This window comes from Diorhabda sublineata, chromosome 5, assembly GCF_026230105.1.
Source record: "Diorhabda sublineata isolate icDioSubl1.1 chromosome 5, icDioSubl1.1, whole genome shotgun sequence".
Taxonomy (NCBI): domain Eukaryota; kingdom Metazoa; phylum Arthropoda; class Insecta; order Coleoptera; family Chrysomelidae; genus Diorhabda; species Diorhabda sublineata.
In genome coordinates, this window is record NC_079478.1 from 6,182,608 (window position 1) to 6,209,598 (window position 26,991).

The window sequence follows — 26,991 nt, forward strand, 5'->3', positions numbered from 1 at the left end:
TTCTGATTTAGTTTTTTTTTTTAATTTTTCCCATTATTTTCATAGCAAATATGATTCTTCATATTATTAAGGTTCTGTATATCTCTGTGTACTTTTCTTCTTTTATTTTCTACTTCATTAAGTACCCCTATGTTCTGTCTATATTTCCCCTTCTTTTGTACCTCTTTTTGACTATACTATGTTCTTCTTTTTATCATCTTTGTTGGTTTACTTATTTTTTACTCATTTGAATTTATTTTCTTCCTATATATGCTTTTTCTTTATATTCTATTGTAACTTCCCAGAGAGTTTTATTTATTTTAGTACCAATTTCCTTATTCTTGATACTATCAAGGTTTTGTATATGTCTATGTACATTAATTTTTACTGCATTTAGTACCCATATTTTCTTTCTCTATTTCACTTTTTTCCCCTTTTTTGGGTTATACTTTGTCTTTTTTATCATCTCCGTTGGTTTTCTTCTTATTGTTCACTCAGTTGACTATTTGCGTTCTTGTATATCTTCCTATTATTACATCCTTTTGCTCGTTCCATTTTTTTTATTTTCTATTGTCATTTTTTCCTTTATATTTAGATCTATTGAAGTTCTATTTTTCTTTTTTTCTCTACTTTTTTATTTTCTATTCCATATTCAAATTAATGTTTAGTACCTCTGCCTTTTGTTTATTTTTACTGGAGTCCTGTATTTATTCCCATTCATTATTGAAATATTGTTATCCCCAAATTGAACTATTACCTCCACGATAAGACAGCAATGTCAACTGTAAATCAATTTTCTCTGCTTTTTTCCTAAATTAGCTTGATTAGATAAAAATGTAAAGCTGTTGTAATTAAAAAATGGATTGTTTTAACTGTAAAGATTATTCTATCATCAATTTATTTTATTCTCATATGAATCTTAATAAAATAACAGCTCTAAATTTTTTAAAGCATTATATTTCTCCAAGCTGCCATATGATGATCAAAAATTACACAATAAACAATTATTAGTAAATATTATCATCATTTAAATCATTTTTTGAAAATGTAATAAATATTAAATGGCTATTTGTTGAAATATGACCTATGTCAATATTTTATACTAAATTTAGTACTGATCCTCGATTTTTTTTAGTTTTCGTAACTTCAAAATATAAAAATTGTTCTACTTACATTATATTACAGAACTTATCTATATAATGAAATATTGTTAAAACTGTTCATAACTATTATTAAATGAATATAAGAACTTGTTTGGAAATGTGGTTCAACTGCTATGTAAATGATAAAATAAAACGAGTCCAAGTCACTAGAGGTACCCAATACTTTGTAACACCACAGTCTTCCAAGAAAAATACTTGGAAAGATCTTTTCCACCCACAACTATAAATCAGTTCCAAATTGAGCGTAAAAACAAATCTTGAAATAACAGCATTGCGATTAAATGAAATTTTAAAGTTTATGAGCGATCAAGTCGAGAATGCTCTAATAACACTCAACTAGTTTCCCTTAAATTATTTTATTTTATTTTATCAAAACAAAGTTCTTCAATATGTTTAATTATTTCCTATTAAAATATTTTGTTTTGAGATAATCTAGTACTATTTTTTTGATATTTTTTCAATTATTAGGAGGGAAATGCTCATCCATATTTGTACTTGTCTTGATAATACAAAATATAATATAATTTAAGACTGTTAATTGCACCACATTGAACAAGCACTGCAGCAGTATCATTTCTGGAAGTAGGAATTTAAGCATTGAAGCCAATTATTTTTTTATGCATTTCAAACTATATTCTGTTTATAATTTTTCTTAACATTTGCTTCAAAATAAACATGAACATATCTATGTAAAATTGCCAAGTAACGTTATTCCAATCCACCTGTGTAAATTTCACTAAAATGTTTTGATAAATTATAATAAACTCAACTGCCCCACTAGATTTTTGAGTATCCTACTTTTCTTTCTTCCTCTATTCTTTCCATTATGCTTCACAACATTTGCTTCAAAAAGGACCATAAACAAATCAATGTAAAGTTGGTTACTAATTAATTCCAATCCCCCCGGTGTAAATTTCAATGAAATATTGTGTTAAATTATAATAAACTCAACTATTCTACTAGATCTTTGAGAATTCTACTATTCTTGTAAATTCAATAGCATCAATATTAAACGTAATCAATATAAGGGATGTGTACAAGAATGAGTATTTTCAAATTAAGATTTCCACTTTTGAATGTGTAATACAATGTATTTTTTTAAATCTTCTGACCAAACACAAAGTTATATTTGTAGGTAGTACTTTGTTTTGTTTTATAAGTCAGTACTTAATTTAGTATCTTGTAATATTGACTGTGAAACTGCAAAAGGCAACCTAACGGATAGTTTCGTATGCCCACCACAGCAACACTGTCGTAAAAAAGCAATTGGACCACACTAACCTCCTCCATTCTCTCCTTGACCAGGAAACTCAAGCACTGGCGCAACGTTCTACAAATCTGAACGAATACTACGAGAGTTTGCGCAACAACGTAATCACACTTTTGGAACACGTCCGTTTACCTGCCGGTGCACCTGGTAGTACGTGTGGTAACGTACCCGAAAAAATCGGCCAGGAAAATTTCGATTCTTACCTGAGTAAATTGCAAACGTTATGTACGCCTGAAGGATATTGCAGTGACGAAAACAGACCTTTATATGAAACGGTGAAAAGCGCTTTACAAGATTTCACTGTGCTGCCGACCCCGATTTAAAAAATGTAAATCTTCTGAGACTTTAGACTCTTGTGAGTAAAATAGTTGTTTGGAATGTCCTTAATAGTGCTAAACGAGCGGTTTGCACAAAGTTCGAAGCAGACTGAAATATAAACCAAAGAAATAATATATAAATTATATTTTAATTTATTCTCAATATTTTTAATTTCACTATACAATTTTTCGTATAATAGTATATTAAAAGAACTTTTTGCATACCCACGTAGTCTTTTAGATATATAAATCTACAGGGAACTGCCTTTTTAGTATTTTGAGAAAGCTCCATCTACACGTGAAATCCTCAAATAACCAAACTGCTATTATGTATTTTGGCGATCTCTGTGTTTTGACATGGATTTGTAATAATAAAAACTCTACTACCATTGTTAGTCAAAAATTATTTATTATAATGATATATGAAAAAAAATTACCCCTTCTACAATAATGTATTAATAAAATCAAACTGTATTGAACACACTGTGTATTATCACTAAAGCAACACATTGAATTACTTTGTTTGACGTGTGTTTCGATAATCAATTTATCATCTTCAGAGACTTAATTTGGTTAACAGAAATACCCTTAATGTAATTGTGAGTATCGGTGTAGTGGTAGTATAAACAGTGTGTTCATCAGTGGTTCCAAATATTCCATCTTGAATTGATACTTTTCAAAAACTAATTGACCAAGGTTTTGTCGAAATACACTAATTTACTATTCAAATTTTGTGTGGATATTTAAAAAGTTGCAAAATTTATATTTTTTTTTTTTTTTATTAAAAAAGCATTCAAGTAATACATTTTTTAAACTAATTAATCATATGCTTTTATGATATGTATCAAAAATTGAACTGAAGTAAATTTATAATAACTTCCTTTATACGTTCATAGTTAGATCTTAATAAAATCAAAAACTTCTTATTGTAGCTATGATATTTACGATGAATTTCTCAATATTTTGCTTAATACCCCTACATCTATGGTTAAATTTCACTGTCAGATAGTTTAATTCTGAGGGATGGTGTACTGCCCTTCTTATTGAAAACTTATTTATTGTCATTAATGATTACAACTTTTTTTTATGAAAATTTTGCTATTAGACTTGACTAAAGAGTACTTATTATTGTCGGTTACGGTTTCTTCACTAAGCTGAGATAAATTTGGAATAAAGCACCGTAATAACATTTTAACTTCGTAACATATGACGATTGTTTCTTTCTATAGGAGATTCTTCAAACCACTTCCGTTTTCACATAATTCCTGTCTTTGTATACAATTGTTGATATGCTTTATTTATATTGTAACCTACTTTGTTTAAAACATCTGAAAAAATCAACTCACAAAGTAAATAATTTTTGGAGACTCTCATTTTATCAGCAGCTGCATCTTGTTTATCCATGTCTGAAGTCTTAAAGATTTGTCCCCCGACACTTCACACTTTTTTTGACCTTTTCGAACTTTTTAAAAAAACTACAAATTGAAATCGGAATATTACAGAATTTTGTGTACACATGTATACATCTGATTTTTCATAAATTCCAATTGTTAAGAAAAAACGAAAATTAATATTGACATAATCAAAATATTTCAATAAACTAAATCTATTTTGAAATTGAATGGAATAAAGATTAAATGCTGTTCTTACATTTTTCACATATACATTAAAATTTTTGTATATTCCACTGTAACTATTTTTACATTTACATTTTACATTAATGGCAACTAAAATTTTCACAAAAATCAAAAGAAATACTTTTATTCTATTGCTAAAAAATTTCTTTTTGGTACAATAGTAAAAGGTAATATCTTAAAAAGGGGTGTAAATTGAAAATTATTACTAATATATTCATGTCAAAACTCATAATGATTTCGATGTTTATCAATAATATCCTCACATGTACGTAAATTTATATTGTGATTTATGTAAATAGCTGAATATACAATGCGACAAAATAAATTGTAGATATCTGCTATACCCGTGTCGCTATTAAAAAAAATAATTTGTATAATATAAAAAAAATAATTGTACATAGATCGATATATTTCTGTTTGTAACTATATGTAAAAAGTTTATCGCAATCATTTTAGTTAATATATGTTTGAGGGATGGAAATCTGACAAAATTATAAATAATTTTATAAAGAAATATGCTATTGTTATATAAATCGTTATTATAAGTAAATAATAACTTGATGTAATCACCTTCAAACATCAAGAATGGTGTTGAAATGATTTGTTTTTAGCACTATTTGAGAGGTCACATGGTGTTAAACCTAAGATATATACAAACTATTGCTTGCTAATTAAAAGCTCTTCATATCATGATGACAAAGAAAGCTGTTGGCTCATTTTTTGGCCAATGCCTTTTCACTTTTTATTATATTTGATGGCTGCTACCCTGATTTACTTAAATCTTTGTAGTAGCAGACTTACAAACTGTCATTGGTTACTGCTTGCATTAAGACAAGAATGTATGAGATAGAAATATAATACGCACATCTATTCACTCCTTGTATCATTGGACAACTGTAGAAAGTTACAAAAAAAAACTTATTTTTGATTGATTCATTTTCTAGTGCATATTTTCAGAAACTATTTTGAAGATTTTTCATAAAAAACAAATAAATTTTTGAGGAAAAATTAAATTATCGAAAAAATAACATAGTGGATATTTCTTTAAAGGTAATATATTATTAAAGTTGTCATTTTTCCATCTACCGCACTTTGTTTTAGACCAATTCATCGTTTGTATTTATTTCTCGTTATGTTATTTATTATTAAACTTGTATAAAAGTTGATTAGGATTTTATCTTCTTTAGAGATCTATTTTACTAAAAGATCGGCGTTCGAAGAGATTCAAGCAAATTTACAAATCGTGTACAACTTTTAAGTAATCAATATACTTTTTTTAGACTCTGTGATTATGTATACCTAGTCTTTATAATAGGTAGAAGAAAAATTATAGTGTTATTTGTAAGCTCGTTTTTCCTAAACCTGAATTTTCAAGTGTGCGGCCACATCTTCGATTGTAGGTCGTTTTTTAATAAAAGCATCATTTACTATCAAAAAAAATTCAACTGTAGATTCAAGACAATTATTTGAAATACATTATTCTTTGGTATTGATACTATCTCAAAGAAGAAGTCAGTAATTAAATAGAAATTTTTTTAATTTATACATGCAGTTGCAAGCTTTTTAAAACGATTCCAGAATATTTAGAACTCCCCAGAATATTCGATAACTGCGTGGCAAATGCTAAGAAAAAAGAATACAATACATACATCAATATAAAACTAAGGAAAATTTGATCAAATGTAAACAAAATGTTCAAGGGGAGATTCATATAAAATTAAACAAATATTTGAATTAGAAAAGCTACCAATTAACCAGTAAACAACGTAAATTTAATTAGTAGTTTGATATTAGTACAACTTTACCAATAGACTTTTTCAGTTCATTATGAATTAATTTGTCTTTGTAACATTCAGAGCTACTAACTGAAGTAAACACGACCTGATTTGGAATTTTGATGCCCCCAGGTCCAATAATTTTTTTGCTCCTAGTTAATTTTCCAAAAAAAAATTTATTAAAAAATTATATCTGGCTCATATGTTGATTGCTTCACGACAAAATGCAGTCTTGAAACTCTTATAAATTTTATGTATTAACCCGTAGAGTATTTGCAGTTCCCCCCAGAGAACTAGCGCCCAAAGGCCAGGGCCTATTGGGAAAGCTCTGCACTGATAAACTTGACTATCCTAACTAAGAAAACATATAAAGATGATATTCAACATATAAAATGCAAAAATTAATGATTGATGATTAAAAAGACAGTACATTAAATCACACATTGTTCAGTGTAATTGTAAGCCTTTGTAAAGAGGTAATAAATAGTGGAAGTATCACAAAGATTTCCAGAAATTCCAACTTAATATATGAAGTACTATTTAAAAGATGTTTCAAATTTCCTTGTAGATGAGGATAAGTCTACAACTTACAGTATGAAGAATTGTAATATCTCAAAATTCTTTTTCTTGTTCATTTTTAAGATCTCTTGACCTGCTAGTTTTGCAGGTTTCTTTGTATCAGTTCCTGGGAGGTGGACTGCCAGCTGTCCATCCATCTCTTAGGTGGTCGTCAAAATTCTCATTTCAATAGTATAAGGATTTTTATCTGAAAAATTTTGTCCTACCAATCTGTTTTTGCCCCTCTGGTATGCCAAACATGAAGTCACGTCATCAAAAAATTGATAACCTCAGTGCTATTTTTTGCAGATTACCCATTTTAAACATTAAATAAAGTAGTGTCTTCAATCCACAATATTTATGGGTTAGTTTGGTTGTTCGACGCCCTAAAACGAGATGGAAATCGCAAAAATTAGCTAAATTTTTTTGATGAGGTGTGTGATAGACCGAAACCCACAACGTATTTGTAGTGCGAAATTTATTTCTAGTAAAAATTTGGAATAAGGTAAATAATAAATTATTTTCTTGAAATCAAATTGTTAACTTTAAAAAGATGCTGAAAAATCCCCTCACTGTCCAGATGTATAAAAAATTTGTTCGATACTATAGAAAAAATATATTGCTCCAAAATTTTCATTTTAATAATAGATATATAGAATAAAATTCAAAATAAATGTCATACATCATATATGATGGTATGTCACCCTAACCAGGAAGTCTTATGATAAAATAATTTATTACTTCATGCTAATTTTTCATAAAAACGCTATTTTAAACATTGAATAATATGACAAACTCCATGAAAGAGATGGCTCGATGGCACATAGTTCATCCAAAGTGAACTCAAAATTTTATGATATAAAGTGTTCACTTTGTTTAACATGTTTAAAATCTCTGTATTTTACAAAAATTATGAGTTGTTTGGAAAATTGGACAAGCCATTACACTGCAATTTATTTATTATATGAAATTTATTAGTTTTGTAGATATGTGAAAATATTCTACCCTACAATATTGACTTTGAGAAGATGGTAAAAAAATATTCTTTCGTTTTAGAAGTTTGTTAGTCTCGGCAAAAACATAAACAATTATTTTTTAGAAGTCAATACCTAGGACTAATACAAACAATCGCTGAAAATGTATAAAAAAGTTTAGTACATTTCCTTAGGGTTTAGAAAAACATGATTTTCAATTCAAATGTGAGTTTATTGTTTTGGGAATCAAACAAATTATTTATTATTTTGTTTTTTGTCAGCGCAATTTTCACAAAAATGGAACATGTTCTTAAATCAATCACTAAATATCTGATTAAATTGTTTTCAAAGTATGTTTTTGCATTGAATGATGTTTTTATTATTCCATGCCAAAAATCCTTGTACTTGTAAAAATAAAAAAATATTGAAAGCACACGTTTATAAAATATCCTGTTTTGTTATTGTTTCTACAGGTTATTTTCTGTTTCCTATATATAGTTACCAGTAATCTTTATTTTTCCCTGAAAAAGGTGTTTTCGCTGTGCTGTTTATTCTCATTCCCAACAAATTGTTGTGTAATGTGTAAATATACCTATGAATGATATATTCGAATTCTCATTATATTCAATTATTTGTTCACACCAAATATATATGTTAATATACATGTGTTGTTATTAAATAAAGTATCTGAAAGGTAATATGAATTTCATTTTCCATTTACCCAATATAACCTCTACAGATGAAAAAGAAGAACAAATAAATAACCGAAGCGAAATACGACAATGTTATTTTCAACTTATAACACAAAGTTTAATGTAAAAAAATATTAATTTCAAGTTTAGTGAAGTTTTCAGACTTTAATTGTAAAATTCAAATACGCCCAAAGTTGTCAAAATTATTCTAATTCCTTTGTCATAAAATACTATTTCATACTGAGTTGTAGTCACTACTTCTACCAACTCATAGAAAATATTTTTACTACAAAACCTATTTTTCTACTCTGATTACTGCAATACTAAATTTTGATTCCGTATATGAATTTGATTCAAGTTTTTTAAATTAAAAATTAACTCTCGGGTCATTATTTTATTCCAAGTAAATGCCTTTCCTATATTCACTATATACCGTTTTTTTTATTGGTCAAAGGCCACTGCAATAGAAATATATTCCAAACAGAAGAATACAAAAATTAGGTTATGGAAGTAAAGTTTAAAAATTAAAATGAACAAATTATTTACAAGGTTGATTTCTAAATCTTTAAACAAATTATCGAAAACTGATAAATTGGCAAGCACTTATAAGGCAGCTGTCATAGCAGAAATAGGGAAACCTTTAGAAATACAAGAAAAAAAAGTACCGAAATTAAAACCAAATCAAGTTAGGGTACAAGTTGTTTATTGCAGTGTAAACTCGGTGGATTGCCATAAATTTAGAAATGACAGTGACCAATTACCGTTTATTCCTGGATATGAATTATCAGGGGAAATTTTAGAAAAAGGAACTGAGGTTAAAGATGAGGTTATTAGGATTGGAGAAAGAGTTGTTGGCTTAAATCTTTTACATTTCGGAGGCTTTGCCGAACAATGCGTGGTAAGGTATTTATTTATATTTTCCAATGTAATAGTTAATCAACTAATTTCTAGCTAGATATCAATGATGTATGGAGGATACCGGGGGATTTAGAAAGGAAAGATGCTGCAGTCATAGCTTATGGTCATTCTACTGCTCTTTATACGTTTTCAAAATTATCTACTATCAAAGAAAAAGAAAAAGTTATAATTTCAGCTGGTCCTGCTGGAATGGGCTTAGCAGCAGTGGATATTGCAGCAAATGTTTACAAGGCACAGGTAGATATATTATACTTATGTTTAAGGAACCTACAGTGACATCAGCTGTTGAAATTTCGTCATATATATTTTCTTTCAAAGGTTATCGGATTGGTAGATACAGAAGAGAGAGGTGAATTAGTCAGACAAAGAGGGGCATTTGAGACTGTTAGTTTTTCAGAAAAATTACCCAAAACATGTATGGCAGTGACTGAAAATAAAGGAGCAAATGTAGTCTATGAAGCAGTAGGAGAACAAATGGAGCTTATTGGAAAATGGTAAGTTATCTGTTGATAAGGGTGGTGTAATTCAATATTCTTATCATTATATATTTTGCTCTATAAGGGAGTAGAGGTAGTGCTAAGTTAAAAATATTATAGAAACTTATCAGCGATTATAAGGAATAGTGTCACCACAAATTTACTAAAATTCATTTTAAATTTAACCTTTGGTAGGCGTTGTAGATAGAGGACGTTTTAGAATCAACACAGAGATTTTATTGAACTTTTTGGAAGAAGTGGGAGGTCAACAACTGTAGTATTCTATAGAAATAATATTCAAATATCAAACACTATTTTAAATATTAATATACATTATTTATTTATTACTACTTCTGGTATATGTATGTGCAGATAGTCGTAGTAGCACATTGTAATTCATTACTTCTTTGAAAGTGGAATGCTCTTAGTGAGGAGTTAATTTTTTCAAAAACATGAATGTGATAATGAAAAAGTAAACAACTAAATATGAAAAATATTTGAAGAGAAACATAACCGGGCGACTAGAATTTATTGTGTCAACTCTCAGAGCTATTTTTTCACATCTACAAGGTACACTGATTCCTCCTCATAGAACCTGAACTTGTTAGTGTATATTAGATCCAATGGTATCAGGTGCTTCTTGAGGCTGCAGTGCATAGTAAGGAAACTAGTGAAAACGTACAGCTTGTCTCTATTTAGATCCAAATACTTTTTAGATCTATGGGTATCAAAGTGATAAATGAACTTTTTGAAATGATTTAGCCTTGATGCTACTTTCTTAGTTTCCTCTTCCTTTCAAAACTCTTTTTTTTATACCATACTAATGGAAGGTGATTTTTTTAACTGATCAGGTTCTGTTATTCCATCCTATTTCATTAAGAAGTCTTTAGTACTCTTATGTTAGCTCTGAGTTGATGATATGAGAGCTAAGTGCTTTTAAGCTGCTTGACTATAGAATGAATCACTATCTCTCATTTCTTCTTTCATCCTAATACTTTAAGAATGTTAATCATTTTTCTGGATTGTAAAGATTTAAAAAAAATGGAGATTACTTTTATTGGTTAGAATATGAAATGAACTCTCTCTTAAACTATTTTCTTTTTTCCAACCATTTCTTACTTTTTAGTTAAAATGAAGTTATTAATTCAATATTTTTTCTCAATATAGTACACATATTTTCCACACCTGTAAATTTTTATTTAATTATAAATATTTTTTCTGTTTCCATTACTAATTTTTCATTTTTTTGCAGCGTTGCTGTTGGAGGAAAACTATTTCATGCAGCTCCATTCTTTTACAAGACAATCCCAGCTCCAACGCCTCACACATTCGCTTCAATTGTTAGTCTTAAAGAACTGAAAAAGCAAAATAACAACCTGTATAGATCCATAGTCAATGATACTCTTGAAATGGCAAACGATGGGCTAATAAGTGCTCATATAAGTGCTAAATTTAATTTGACACAAGTGAATGAAGCAATAAAATTTATTGATGATAAGAAATGTACTGGTAAAGTACTTATATACATTGATAACTAAGTTGCGATTATTAAACAAGTATTATTTATTAGGTAATAACATAAATCGATTCTGTTATTTGATTTTAAAACTTTTTAGTTATAGAATACTTTACATTGTCTTACCTCGTAATTGCTTATATAAAATAAAACTATTTATCTATTACCTTTTTGTATAATTTTTGTAAAAATGGTTGATATAGTAAGTTTCCAAAGAAATTTGACAACCACCTGTGAATATAATTAGGTGTATCTACAAAAATAGGCCTCATCTCAATAGAGCTTTGACAATGTCGGGTTATTAACAGATAACTTTTACCTAAGTGAACCAGTTATAATTATTAAGTGTTTATTTCGGATCTTGTTGTATAGTCCTGTCTTGATTAAGCTACTAACTCTCTTGAAATAGTCTTTTTTGTCCATAATAACAATTTTGTTTGTTTTTATTTAAAAACAGATAAAGGAACAGATAAAATTTTGACATTATTCAAATATTCTTTGCTAATTAATATATTTTTATCCTTAATAGACATGATTTTCGAGATCTCCTGCACGTCTTCCGGATGAAAGTCTTATCATCATTAGGGAGATACTGAATGGAACTTTCAATATATCTAAATCAAAATGTCTACGTCATTTCAGTCAAAAGTCCAGGAAGAAAGGCTCTGAACAATGTCGATAGACTCCAAAGAAATTATTTTTCTCACTTAAATTGTAAATAGAATAATCCCTCGACTCTTTAATTTCAGTTTTCTAATTATTTTAATGTACTTCTGATCTCAACCTTAATAATTTTTGTCATTGTATGGAGTGCTAAACTCACAGTTTGGAGTATTATTGTCCCTTGTTTTCAAGTTAACTATGTCTACATGTTTAGACGATAGAATGTATCACTTTATAAAATTGTTTTTATTTTATTTATTAATTAATATATATTATTATATTTGGTAATATAAACTAGGTCGCTATTAGTAGAACCTGTGTCAAGTGTTAATGAGGTGCTTAATATTAGATTATTGTTCAATTCGACAGATAATAAGGGGTAATAAGTTATTCCTCTCTTAATTTTATTTGGTATATTTGAAAGAAAAGCAAATTTTAACTCATGTCTTTATTTCATAATAAAAACAAATATCACAATATAATTATGTATGTTCTGTACTTCATAACATTTTTTTTATCAACCTCTGGTTCAATTAAAATCAGAATCATTTTTACTAACTTATAATTATTAAATAAAATTACACATTTATCGAATTATTCATAAAATAAGAGATCAAATATTTCCAATATAGTTTCTAGAACATACATTTGCTTAAAAAAGGTTTATTTGTAAGCTGAAAATGTTCAATTAAAAGGATACATTGTTGATAAAATAAATAAAATATACAGCAAGTTATATTAAGTTTAAAAGGGAGTCACTAAATTAGCTCAAAAAAACGAGCAGTTGGTAGAAACTTCTCGACATTTGTACACTTTACACTACACCCTTATGATCTACTTTATAGTAAATGAATATATAAAACAGGAAATCTTTAGAAATTCTAAGAAACAGTTCTGATTTTGATCGTTTTTTTAAATTTTGTTTTTTTATATAATCAAAAACAGAAACCTTTTGTAGCAGGGACATAATGATTTATATTGTCCATGATATTAATGAAGGAAAATAGTTACATCTCCGGTCCAATATTCTTTTTCAACAGTAATTCAATGTGTTATGTGTATAAGTATGTGGGTTTCTGATATGTACTCTAACTCATTTGAACTAATTGAACATGAAAATAAACATTAGTACAGTGAAATCTAGTTTCAATATAAATAAATGAGATAATAATATAATCTACAACAATCACTAGGAAGTAGTAGTCTTTAAGGATTTTATGCTAAATTAGCTTATTAAAACCATTTAAGTTCCCATAAAATAAAATGTTTTTGCTAGCTTTTTGAAAATTTATCTGTTGAACATGAATCAACAAAAATACCCTTGCCTCTATTTGCAATATCTGCGTAGTCCCTTTTGCCTTTGGAGCATAGTTTACTTGAAAACTGAGCGTCTCGTTTCCTAAAAAAAAAGAAAAAAAATCAGAATAAAATATGCATTTTTTGTTCATGAGGATATGAATAAAGAAAACTTCTAGTTCAAAATATTCAAGGATTAAGATAGACAGATAAATGCTATTAAAGAAATGAAATTTTCTCATCCCAATAACTGTAGTTCACTATTCCTTCTCAAATAGTTTGAAGAAAAATTTTGAAATATTCATGCATTCTCTAAATGTCAATTCTAATTTATATAGAAATTAATTGAAAAAACTTTGAAATTATTTGAACAATAAGTAAGGCAGACATCTTGTTTTCATATTATTAATTAAATTGAAATTTCATGACATTTGTTGGTTCAATTATTACTTAAAAGAACCTGAAAAACAAGTTTTTAAACAGGTGTAAGTTATATTTGACACCTATTTCACAAATCTTTGAGAAAACTTCATTCTTAATCTACAATTTCATATGTTTAATGTAGCGGAAGTAATGATCTGTTATATTTATACAGACGTTCATAAACGAATTAATAAATAATACTCACCCTCTGCCAGGCATCTCCATCTCCTCCACCAAAACATTTTTGACATACAAATGATCATTACACCAAAACAAACATAAAGTTCGTGGTTCTAAAACGTTCATATCATATTCCCAACTTAATTCAACCTTTCTAACATTCCCACCAAGATCTATGGGATGAGAAACCACAGTAGTATAAGTAGCGCCATGTTCCAGTTTCATATCACCGGATGGGGTTAACTCTGCATGTAATACGCCAGAAGGACTATAGATAGATGCTTTTAGATGACCTTGTACCCAATTTTCTGCAAATGGTGGATGTGCTAACTCAGTAGTGATCCGATACATTCGATCTAAAACAATTTAATATAGATTATTAGTCTATTTTATAAAGGGGTCGCAAAAATATGCGCCGGTGCCCTATTGTGATACAAAAGGCTTTTTTCTCACAAACATTAGAAGCTTTGTATTATTGACAGTAGTGGGGTGTTTGATTTGTTCTTATCTGTGCCTACAAACAAAACATTTTTGTAATATGTTGAAAAAAAGCTGCCAAAATAATGTATTAAATTTTTGGGGTTACAATGCTTATCTAAATAAACATTGGAGAATATTCATCCAATTCAAAAAGAGGAAGTTAATCTTAGGGGATCTTAATTCTTATCATATGTACCAAACTACCAAACTAAAGTCTCTAAATTTTTGATCAAATTGAATAGCATATAGAAATCTCAGATGATTAAACATACAAAGAGTCAATTAAATTAAGGTGGTGCTTCTAAGAACAATCTGAAAATACTAGATGCAATTTTTTTAAGCTTTCAAATTAATTTAGTAACATAACCTAAAATAACACTAGTAACCTGCTAAAAATCACACTTACGACAATAAGGATATTCTTTTCCTGTCGTTAAAAAATATTTAGTTCCTACAGTTTCCTGCAGCTTTGAGGATTGAGGTTGTACTTCATTATTTTCGAGAAGTCCAGGAGTTGTATCAGCATGGTACCCCATAATAGCACAATTTGAACCTGGTTTACATATGAAACATCTACCTTCTTTGAACTGTTCGAACGATTTACATTGATGTCCTGAAAATGTGAAATATAGGCATCGAATCGGTCCATCTAGGGTACTGAATATCTTACCAATATAAGGGCACTTTGTAGATATACTGTCAATAAACAATTTAATGGCTCTAACATGGTTGCAAGCTACAAGCACTCTTGAAGCTTCCTCAAGTCCATCTCTATGAAGAAAGTTGTTTGTAAATATTTTAATCATATCAGAAAATTGTTAATTTTGGCAAACTATATATTCAAATTACAACAAACTTAGTTATAGCTAAAATCTCTTCTAAGTTTATAGAGATTTGATGATTTTATCGAAAAATATGTAAAAGGCATAAACATCATTTGGCATATACCCTGAGTACATTCTAATTGTAATAATTACCTTATAAGTGTTAAGGGAACGAGGGGTGTCTGCGTTATATCACAGCCTGGTTGCTCTTTACCATCATTGGGATAAAAATCTAAGTGTCCACATGGTTGGGACATACCATATCCTAATGAATAGGTATAAATCAGTTATAAAATAAAAAATTTCATATTTACGTACCTAAAAAGAAAATACCTTTACCGTCAGTGTGGATTACATCTACCAACTCAGCATCAGATGGATCAAGCCTTACATGTGGAGGCATTCCCTAGAAAAAAAATTAATGAGTACATTTTTAACTACAGATCTTATTGTTTATAGTACTTGAAAATAAGGTTCTGCTGGATCTAATCCTGTTATTCTACCTAGACCAGGAACTAAGGCGCCTGCGTAGCCTGCAGTATGAGCTCCTAAAGAATGACCAATTATATGGATATCCCTTGGGTCCATTTCGTAGTTTTTCTGTAACATATTACTTAATATAGGAAGAAAAAAAAAAGAATTGAAGTTGTTTTAATTATTAGTAATTAGTTTTTGACGTCATAATTAAGCTGTTCAAATCCTTAGATTAGGTATATTTGAACGCTTAGAAACTATACTTTGAAAACTATTAGAAACATGTTTATATATGTTTAACACGAAAGTTTTTATGTGTATGGTATAGCAGATATATACAAACAGAAATGTAAATCTCAACTAACAAATGTAAGACAAGAATTGAAGTGATATCAAGAAGAAAACCAAAGATTCTGGAATGTTATTTTGGGGGTTTTTCTTCCAAAAAAGTGTATTCATTTCCAAATAAACAATAAGTAACTGCTTACTAATTATTTTGTATTAAAATTTCCTTTAATTGAGACCGAATATTACTTCCTGTAGTTTTAACCGCTACTATTCGAACTTACCACTATAAAATTGATCAAATTTGCAATTTCCATCCCTACTAATCTGGTATTAGCAGTTGCTTGTGTGTATAAAGGCAAACTACCACCTGCCCAATCAACAACGATCACATTAACATCCTGAGCTTTGAGGAGTTCATCTTTCATGTCCTGCACCTAAAAAGTGAGGTTACATATATAAAAATGTTATGTACAATGAAATGTTTCTAAAAAAATGTTATTTTCTAAGCATAATTTTTACAAATAATCTTTTTTTAATCAAACATCGAAAATAACGTAGATTCATGAGAATTTTATATTATATATTATATATCTTTGCTGATTTAGCGTATGTTGCGTTAACATTTTATTGCAACTAATAATATAAATAGTAAAAAAGTTTGAGTACAAAAAAACGTTTGTTTTACTATAACTCTGCTCGCTACAAACATTGTCCAAATTCCGTATAAATTTTAGTTTACTATAACAATTTAAGAAGATATTAAGTAAATTATATTATTGTGGACAATCTCAAATGCAAAATTTCACACCAAACCGCTAAGTATTGCAGCCGTTAGTTGGAAAAATAATATTAAAACGTAGTTTTAATTATTGCAGGTATTGAAAAAACTATAAAAGTGAAAAATATTTCTACCTTATACCGTTAGACGTACACAGGTCACGTATATGTGGGAGAAAATGTTTGCAAATTGTCATAAAAAAAGATTATGATGACTATTCAAAACGTTTTTTTTGAATAGCCCTTGTATGATCCAAATAAATAATTTAAATCCTTGAATAGGACCGTATATATTCTTTAACAGAAAGTGAAAAAAATTTGTTTAAACAACTAAATAATTTACATATTTCGTTATATCCTGAAGGATTTATGTTTACAAGAAATCTGACATCTATGGCATGGTTATGCATCGTATTTGAAACAAAAAATTTCACGCCAGTTCTTTTTTAACATTAAAACTTGATTATACTCCTACTGAAATAGAAAATGTGAATGTAATCGTACTAGATCTATTTCAGGTAACAATTTGATATTCCTTTCATCGCTAAATCGTGTCGTGTACGAATCTTTCACTTCAAGATATTTCTTAGATCCGATCAGATTTCGTCTTAACCTGTTTGTAAAATTATTTTCAGAATGAGAAATTTTCTCCATGCATCATACAATTAATTAAATCAATTCAAAATAGGACAAGATTACAGATAAATAAAATCTTCATATGGCAACAAAAACTGGTAACATTTGATATCGAACGTTTTCTCTCTCGAAAAATGAATAAAAGAAATTAAATTTGTCATTTATATTAATTTTCTTGCATACTAATTCATAGAAATCAAAAATTTATACTGATTTTTTGATTTATGGAAAAATATTCATATTATACCAAAGAATGAATATTATCGTTTCTCTTCCAGGTCTGACCACATAACAATGCAATGATTAACTTCAATACAAAATTTCAAATGAATGACATATTTTCGCATTTCAAATATTCAAAGTTTTCAAAATAATCAGTTTCAAAAGTCCTTAATCATTAAATAATTAAACAACAGAGATCTGGATCAACGTAATGATTATTTTTATAAGTTATAAGCAATTCAGATTAATATCTATAACCAAGGATTGAACCTGAAGCTACTCTTTGTGGATTTCAAGCAAGCATCGGAAAATTTTGGAACAAAAAGAGGCTTAAAGCAAGGAAAACATCTATGAATATTTGTCTACGTAGATGATGTGGTATTTTTAACTAGAACGAAAAAGGATCTAGAAAAAATGTTCGTACTTTTTGAAAAAAGCAAAAGAATATGGTCTCGGCTGAAATGGAAAAAAATACCTAAGAAACCGACAAAAGACGGGCGAGATGGGATAGATATTTCAAGAGCTGCTAGGATACGCATTTACAAGACTGTCATACAATCAACGATGCTATATGGCAGTGAGTGCTGGATTATGAACAAAGAATAAGAATACAAAACAAACATATGGGTTAGAAAGGTACTAAAGATTATTTTAGTACCTTTAGATAAAGAGCAAAACGAGTGGAGGAGTAGAACGAACGCAGAGATCAAAGTACTATATGGTCAAGCTGGTCAGAGAAACAGGATCCTTGTTAAGGAGAGAGAAAGTTAAAACGAAAAACGATCGTCCGCGGAAAAAATGGATAAAAGCAAGTAAAAAAGATTTAGAACGAATATGAATGAATGGCGAGATGTTTATGTATAAATTGAAAACCTCGTTCAATGTTAAAATCTAGCTATGAGGATAAATTGACAAAAGAGAAAGAGAAAAGCTTAGAGACCACGAAAAATCAGATGAAAACTAATCCGAAAAAAGTCTTCTAGAAATGCTTCCAGTTACGGAATCAAAACTAAAATAAGTACAGACAGTACTCTGTAGGAGATTAACTTAAATTTACCTTTTCCCTTATTCTTAATAAAGTAGTTCGTCGTATTTTTTTATCGCACCTCGTACTAATGATTCTAGAGAGATAATGTTGTCAAAAACGAAAATGGAATGTACTAACAGAAAATTTTGTTTATTACCTTTCTGTGTATTGAATCAATCACGAATTCCTATTAATTATATCTTTGGAGTATCGCAATATATTTTGAGTTGATCTCGATAGAGAAAATGTTGTTAATAATTGTTTAGAAAGTTTAAACGTAATGTGGATATATCAGGTTTTTAATATGCTATTAAATACCTTTCAAATAATGTATATGATTAATAAAGTAACTCATATTTTTCAGCCAAAAATCATATCAAATTTTGCTAGTATTATATATTATTGTATCGTACTTAACACTTCTGTGATAAAATTTTTATACCAGAAAGAAATAAGGAAATAATATACATAAATCGAAATTATTAATTTTCTTTCATAACTTTTAGTTGAATAATTAATAATTAGATATTGTTGTGAGGTAATTATTTTGAATTTCGATTCATAAACCAAAATTTCAGAGTTAGATTATGAAGTGACAGAAAATAATTTTTTACCGATTAAATCGTCTACTAAATATAAAACTACATCTACCAAATTAAAACAATTATACGTATAACTCATTTCTATCTAAATAACAATAGTACGATCCATAGAAACTGCAGGTTTTGGAAATACCGTATCTGTCTGGTTTAAAATTATAAAAAATTCTAATTTGGAATTTCGGATATCATAGAATCTAGTTACCAACTTTTTTTTGGCATTTTGAACTGGATTTATGAATTACAACAAAACGACAGTTCTTCTTGATTATAAAACTTATATTTTTATATCTTTTTCCTAAGTTATCGGTCCATTAACATAGCCTAACTAACCTAAACTAAGTTAAAGTCAACCTAACCTAACCTGAAAACGGATCCATTCCTTAGTCTGCTTACCATAAAGTTTCCAATTTGAATGTTGATAAAAGTTGAATAAATGAAACGTGAACAAAATTATTTCGGCTTTTATATTACTGTACGTCTTTTTCTTCTACAGTAAAGCCACCATCTCCTAAAAATAGGCCCCCCAAGATAAAACTTTTTATTTAATTCATAAATCCAGTTGAAAAAGCTGAACCGAATGTCAACCAATTCAATTATTGGTCAAATAGACATCTGGGACATTCGATAAATGGATTCGACGACATAAAAAACGCTAAACTAACTACACACAAAGTATAGCTCAGGTGTTTATTTTAGTTTTTGACCAATTTTGCCGCTGTCATCAGGTCAGGTTCCGCTGATACAGTAAACAAATATTTCAATCTTTCCTAAGTCTTAGTCATAGTTTCTTAACTGCAAACCAAGAACGAAAAAGTTCTATCACAAAATTCACTTACACTGGACCCATCAAAGTGTAAAATTCGAACGAATGTACCCGACCACCTAACTTCATTCATATAAACCTCCTATTGTACTTTAAATATATAAAACAATGGAAATATTCAGGACTTACCCAGTTTGATAACGGCGTGTCTATAAATCCATGTATAATAAATTTGGTTTTCTTTTTGACATCTAAATATGATCTTTCTATTGAATGATTGTTTGCCCTTATAATTTGACCCTAAGAAAAACATTATAAAATATAAATCCAGTGACCATATTTGTTTTTCTTTTAAATTTGGTTCAGTCTGATATTGGATGAGATATTGGAAGGTTAAGTGATTCTTCTATTTGCTTAAGAAATGGATACATTCATTTAACACCGTTTTTTAAGGGAAAAGATACTACGCGAGTAAACCAATATCTTGATATGCAATTGGGTGTTTCACTTGCTCTTTATTGATCTAAAACCAAAACCATGGACGATTGTAGTCAAGTGGAATACTTATATGAGTAGTCAGCAGCGGGCGAGAGCCGCCCAAAGCAATAACAAACTCAAACATCACGGTGCAAGGTTAAGGAATCTGTATTTTGAGACGTACATGGTATTTTGTTCATATTACAAACAGCGATTATTATATAGCGTTTTAAGAACGATCGAGTATAAAAATAAAGAAGAAATGCCGTGATAATAGCGTTTTACTATCTAGCGTATAATCCAGACCTGGCTCCCTGTGATTGTTGGCTGTTTGCAAACCTGAAAAGAATACTCCAAGGAAAGAAATTTGACTTTAATGAAGACTTTTTGTTTTAAAGTAAAAACAGTTTGGATTCAATGAAAGATTTTGTTTTTATTATGGAAGAAAAAACAAATCGTGCTGCTGAAGAGGTATTAGAAATAAATTAAGACGGTGACTATATTGATGAATGAAGTCGTATTTTGAAGAGAACTTATGTTGTTACTACCCAGGTCCAGGACTTATTGAAGGTACTTTACATTGACAAAAAGGGTGGCTCTAACGAAACCACACATTTGTTTTTTATTAATATTCTGGAGGCTGTTTATTATAATAATCGTGCGAACTCGTTAAATCTACTTACCTCAGAGGGATTCAGTCTAGTGAATAAAATAAATCTAGTATTAATCACAGATCTTGGTAGAGGAAATACATTGAATGGCCTATTTATCAAATGGTACCAAGTTCGGGTTATGTTGAGACACCCCAGTTCATCATAGCATCGAGTCTCATTCTCAACTGAAAAACAAATCGAATTACCGAAAAAAAAGTCCATTAATATTTTTTGTTTCATTTAATTTTTAAAATGCGTATCATTTATTTATTCAGTTGTAGAATATAAATATTTTCATATGAAAGTATTTCAATCCATGAAAGTTCTATTGCGAAATGCGTTTTGCAATAATAATTACACTGAAAATACTTCGGTGTTTCAAATTATGCAACTATTGTGTGATTTTAATTGATAAGGAATGAAAAACATTGCATTCCATACATTGCACTCAATTTTAATACATCAATATTGTAACATTTTTACTTTTGAGCATTAAATTCTGTCGCATCCACGTGTTTTTGAGTGGTTTAAGCATTTTCAAGATGACCGAGAAGATGTTCAAGATGACTCATGTTCGGATCACCCTCCGACGTCAAAAAAGGGTTAAAAATATCGAAAAAGTCTTGTTCGATCTGACTGTCGGCTAATTATTCGTGCACACATCCCATACACAGTGTGCGTCCTTCTATTTCAAGAGAATATGTAACTGTGCAAAAAATTAGTCATTCAACCAGGCTATTGACTTTTAGAAAGCTTATTTAGGAAAGAAATCCGTCAATGGTATTTATCTGCATCATGACACTAAAGGCTTTTATTCTCGCGAGTTTTAAGCCGCTAAAAGTCTCCTCATCTGTCCATATCCACATTGTACACCAGATTTAGCACTAAGCAATTATTAGCTCTTTTCAAAAATAGAAATGTACTTAAAATGAAACGTTTTTGCAACTTTTCAGAAATGCTCTAGTATTTTTTGATCACACCTCGTATTGTAATTACTTCATCTTACACATTCCTATTGCAAGCACTAAATATTATGACTTACATGGTAACCACGGCAAATTCACTTCGATTTTGTCTGATCTTGCCCAATTGAAATTGTCTAAAATGCCAGCACATGCTATTCCAGAGAAGAATAGAACGTTAGTTACTCGAGCTTTAGGCCCTATCATCCTTTTTCCAGGACAAAATTCCCCAAAATAGTCATGCACATATAGGATCAAGTAGAAATGCCAATTAAAGTTATGTCACAGGTTCAAAGAAGATCTTGGACGTATTCAAATTTGTTTTAATCTGGAAAGTAAATGTAAATTACAAATTCAGCCAACTTTATAAACAGTATTTTGTTGATGTGAAATTGAATAATGTTTTAGTTCAAATGAATGTGGATTAGTCAAAAAAGTTATGTTCAATTGAATTAACTAATCGGGAGGGAAACTGGGAGGTCAAAATAGTTGAAGTAATCATTGTAGTCGCTAGGTATTATCCATATAACAGGCGTGAGTAGCAATGCTGATTGTTTTTTATACTATATTCATTGAATTGTATACTTCCATTGGGTTCCTGAAGGATAAACTATTACTAAAGATTAACCTTCTTGTTATACTTCGTGTTATAATAAAGATCAAATAAGGCAAACAAAAACAAAAAATGGATTGATTCTCCAAGACAATACGCACGCTCATTCCGCTGATTGACTGTAAAGAGGTTTTAGTTAAGCATTCCAGTGTTAGAAAATCCGCTTCTTATTCGCCGGATCTGCGCCTTGCTATTTCCATCTGTTTCCATCTAAGGTGAAATCGACATTAAAAGATTTGAGTTCATTTAAGCGCCTTGAAAGAGCTGACGTAAGAAGACGTTTAGTATTATTTTAAATAATGAAATGGGGAAAGAGATTGCTACATGTTTAAAATTACAAATACAAAAATAAAGAATAACAAAATTGATAGTTCGTTTTATTAATAAATAAAAAGAGTAATTACAACCAAAATTTTCATAGCATTGACATAGGTATCTATCAAAATTTATGAATAAAAAAGCTTGTATCTTAATATCTTAAAATATATATATATTTGTGGTATGTTTGTAAAGTATCATATTCAATTTGCAGTAATGGTCATAACTAAGGAAGTCATTAATATGCAAATCGCGAAAATGTTGATAATATGCGAAAATATACTTGTACATCAAGTTTGCGAAGATTCGTCAGACAATAAAAGAAGCGGCTTCCAACCAAGTGTCCTTATAATAATACGTTGAGATGGAAGATTTTTTTTATAGAACTAAATCCTTAAATTAAATAATTTACAAGAGGAAAATGTATCCTGATCTCTTCAGCAACTCTATTTAAAGCATGCGCAAGACATATTACAGTATTGAGTTTTTGAAATTTTCCAGGCTTTTCCATGCACCCATCTGTTCATTGAAAAAGTATACACTTACATTTTCACTAGCTGTGTAAATCAAAGTTTCTACCTAATATCATTCATAGTCACAGACAAATAACTCAATAATTACTTTGAGTTCAGTTTAAGTAAAAGTGTATTTAATGATTCCTCAGTTAACCGAAATTCCGAAAGTTGCCATTATTGCCAAATTGGAAGATGGTTGGAGTCGAAGGATTATGGTATAATGAAATTTTTTTTTCATACTGTACTGTAAAGTCGACTTTACAATATTAATTTGTGTCCGGAAAATGGAACTTCACGGTATCCTTGTACTTTACAGTTCTCTCAAATAATAAATAATAAGAGAATAATCGAAAGAGCTATTTTTCAGTAAAATTGTCAAATATGACATTCCATATCGTACCGTAATAAATCACTTCCCGGACTTAACGTAAATACCTAACTATTGTAAATATTTACCTGATAACTTAATATTGGTTAACATTGGTAACCAATGTCATGTAATTTTACACAGCTAAAAACTTGCTAAAATCTTTCCCAAACTTATATGCTATTTCAATTAACAAAAGTGTACGGTGCTACATCAGACAAAATGAGCAAAAAATTATCTCCAGGAACAGGCGCAAGGAAAAAAATTTACAATTTTGGCCACTGTTTAATTTTAGCACACTCTCTCCAACATATCGGCCGGTATTTCACGCATAAATGCTTCAATATTGGCTTCCAATGCATCAATAGTTGCTGGTTTATCCCTGTAGACAACATGGCCCCACAAGAAATAGTTCAAAGAAGTTAAATCACACGATCTAGGCGGCCAATTGACAGGCCCCAAACGTGAGATGAACTGTTCACCGAAGGCGGACGTCAATTTGGTCATTGTTTCGCGTCCCGTCTGGCATGTGGCAACGTCATAATGAAACCACATTTCATGCACGTCCATTTTTTCCATTTTGGGCAAACAATATCGTCAATCACACAGTAGCGTTCGCCATTCACAACAACGTTCCGGCCCTCGTAGCTTTTGAAGAAGTACGGTCCGACGATGCAACTGGCCCATAATCCAAACCATACAGTGACTTTTTCGGACTGCATTGGTAGCTCTTGCAAAGCTTCTGGCTGGTCTTCACTCAAGATGCGGCAATTTTGCTTGTTGACGTATCCATTCAACCAGAAATGAGCTTCGATAAAAAAGTGGATGTCCCTCCAACTTTGCCAGCGCCTATTCACCAAATGTTAGACGTTGTGGGAGATCTTGTGGCTTCAATTCTTGCACCAGCCATATCTTGTAAGGTCCTACACCCAAATCCTTTCGCAAAATTATCCACGTAGTGAGGTAACAGAGGCCCAATTGCTGCGAACGGCGGCGAATCGACATTTCACAGTCATCAGTAACACTAGTGGATACAGCCGAAATATTTTCTTCGGTCCTCACTGAGCATGAATGTTGATAATAAGTCGATATATGATTAAATTATTCTCCAAACTGAACAAGTTTGACAATGACACAAGACACGATTCACGCGTGACCTGTCAAAAACAGTGTTGCCAAAAAGATACCGGCAAAAAAATCATTCATCACATGTGGAAAAATATTTATTCCGAATTTTAGCTTTAGCTTCCTCCGAATATAAGGAACTAACGTCATTTAAATATACAAACATTATACTTACTATCATCTCTTTAAAAGAACGATATAAATAAGAGCCTTCACATATTGGTTTACATCCTACACAGACCGCCCAACAGAACTCAGGGTCAAGGGTTTGAAGCTACTTACGAGGTCTGGTTATTAAATAACGAGACTGCGCGCCTAGAGGGCGGGATAAAAAACGAGTAGTGCGTTGGGTATCTAGATATCGACAGGAACAACGTATCAATCCTCAAATTTCTCGTTAAATTGAAAAAAACTCCGACTGTGTGCTTGCAAGAGGCCTATGGGGACAATTCTCTATCTCGTGCGCATGTTTTTCAATGGTTTGGTGAGGGCCGAGAGGGCACTGAAGATGACCATTGCCTAGGTCGCCCAGTAACCAAAGTCAACCAAATTTTGCATGCATATCGTCGAATGAGCATCCGGATGATTGTTGAGGGTGTAAACGCCGATAAAGAAACGGTTAGAAAAATTTTACAGGAGGAATTACACATGACAAAAGTCTTTGCGAAGCTGGTGCCAAAAAATCTGACTCTTGACCAAAAGCTCTTGCGTTATGGGTCTGCTCGGATTTCCTTGAGAGGTTAGAAATTTTAGAAATAGATCTGCTTTGAAAGGGACCCGATTTGAGTCGATGGAAGCGGTAAAGCAAAAAAACGGCAGAGCTCCTAAAGGCCCTCACCAAAGAAGATTTCCAGCACTGCTTCGATCAATGGAAAAAACGTTTGGAAAAGTGAGTGGTGAGAGGAGGGAATTATATTGAAGGGGAGCATTCGAATGTAAAATAATTTTTATAATAAAACCCATTTTTGTAACCTCGTTATTTAATAGCCAGACCTTGTATTCTTAATCTCAGAAACGGAATTCCCATACATTTTATTTTCATTTTTGGTTAGTCTCTATTGAATTAAAATAATTGCTTCTGAATAGCAGATTTATAAAATTGTTTTTGTCTTGAAACGCCTACCGAAGCTCTGCATCTTTTAAAAATTTATACTACTTGATAAGGCTATATGCAAATATTTTAAAAAATACATATAATATGAAAAATATGCGCTTTATATATTTGGGTTTCCTTAGTCACAACTCTTTTTGTATGGATTTCGAAATACCATTCCCAAATACCATTTAAAACATATCTTACCTCCGTTAGGAAGTTGATTGGAAAATAATCGAAGAAATATTCTTAGCTATTGCAATCAGGTAAGAATTCTAAAGGTACTTGAACAAATGTCCACTACTACTGAAGCTAATACGTTGAAAAAAATGTGGTTATCGATGTTTGGTGAGTATCTACCTATCTGGAAAAGGAAAGAATGCCATTATTAGTCTATTTTGGTCATGTAAGAGAGAAGGTAATTGTTTAACTATTAGGAATGCGTGACCTCGTGTTAAATAATAATGTGAATTGATAAAATATTACAAATTAGAATTCGTGTAACACGCATTGTTGTCACAAGGGAATGATTCTTTTAATCTAATTAACAACATGTTTTATAGATTCTTATGATTGGACTTCATTTTAAATTACGTGTATTATATTTATTTTAACACTTATACCACTTAATTCACATGACTCTGCGTTACGAGTGTTGTCTAAAAACATTCCGGACTAACAAAAAAAAGACTATTTTTCATAATCATTTTTATTCTTTAATATAGTCCCTACATTTAGTCCAACGAAAAAATTGATTTACTCGCATGGAAATGACCTGATTGGCTAAAATAAAGATTTTTGCTGTCTTGGAAGCACCTTGAATGAAGACTGTATTTTTGTTCTTCAGTACGAGATCGGTTCAAATATGATCAAGACAAATGTAAATGGTGCTCTTGTATTGAAGGTCGATGCTTATGTGTTAGCTGGGTACCTTACTA

At 30.1% G+C, this 26,991-nt stretch overlaps 3 protein-coding genes across 4 annotated transcripts in view; 2 read left to right on the plus strand and 1 right to left on the minus strand.

Moving 5' to 3' along the window:
* Positions 1-8,371, plus strand: part of LOC130444383 (myelin transcription factor 1) — a 54,104-nt gene extending 45,733 nt beyond the window's left edge. The window contains exon 19 of the mRNA XM_056779479.1: positions 2,448-8,371. Coding sequence (XP_056635457.1) covers positions 2,448-2,735 — 288 coding nt within the window. The 3' untranslated portion in view covers positions 2,736-8,371. The remainder of the gene's footprint in view (positions 1-2,447) is intronic.
* Positions 8,372-8,836: 465 nt separating this feature from the next.
* LOC130443863 (quinone oxidoreductase-like protein 2) lies at positions 8,837-11,441 on the plus strand. The gene is made up of 4 exons (XM_056778736.1): positions 8,837-9,263; positions 9,317-9,520; positions 9,602-9,777; positions 11,012-11,441. Exons 1-4 carry the CDS (start codon positions 8,895-8,897, stop codon positions 11,295-11,297), a joined length of 1,035 nt encoding a protein of 344 aa, XP_056634714.1. The 5' UTR covers positions 8,837-8,894; the 3' UTR covers positions 11,298-11,441.
* Positions 11,442-12,322: 881 nt separating this feature from the next.
* The window catches only part of LOC130443900 (pancreatic triacylglycerol lipase-like), a 28,820-nt gene continuing 14,151 nt past the window's right edge, over positions 12,323-26,991 (minus strand). For both annotated transcript variants that reach the window (XM_056778790.1, XM_056778789.1), the window contains exons 2-13: positions 26,261-26,417; positions 22,103-22,350; positions 21,091-21,245; positions 20,120-20,230; positions 16,185-16,337; positions 15,604-15,741; positions 15,460-15,547; positions 15,295-15,406; positions 14,988-15,088; positions 14,724-14,930; positions 13,863-14,193; positions 12,323-13,337 (exon numbers count right to left, since the gene is read on the minus strand). In XM_056778790.1, the coding sequence (XP_056634768.1) occupies positions 13,211-13,337; positions 13,863-14,193; positions 14,724-14,930; positions 14,988-15,088; positions 15,295-15,406; positions 15,460-15,547; positions 15,604-15,741; positions 16,185-16,337; positions 20,120-20,230; positions 21,091-21,245; positions 22,103-22,229 (1,650 nt within the window). In that variant the 5' untranslated portion in view covers positions 22,230-22,350; positions 26,261-26,417 and the 3' untranslated portion in view covers positions 12,323-13,210. The remainder of the gene's footprint in view (positions 13,338-13,862; positions 14,194-14,723; positions 14,931-14,987; positions 15,089-15,294; positions 15,407-15,459; positions 15,548-15,603; positions 15,742-16,184; positions 16,338-20,119; positions 20,231-21,090; positions 21,246-22,102; positions 22,351-26,260; positions 26,418-26,991) is intronic.

Bases quoted from the DNA above. Each gene is read 5' to 3' on its own strand.
- LOC130443863 (XM_056778736.1), top strand. From the start codon at position 8,895: ATGAACAAATTATTTACAAGGTTGATTTCTAAATCTTTAAACAAATTA. The intron at 9,264-9,316 runs GTAAGGTATTTA...ACTAATTTCTAG, and splicing joins GCTTTGCCGAACAATGCGTG to CTAGATATCAATGATGTATG. The intron at 9,778-11,011 runs GTAAGTTATCTG...ATTTTTTTGCAG, and splicing joins ATGGAGCTTATTGGAAAATG to CGTTGCTGTTGGAGGAAAAC.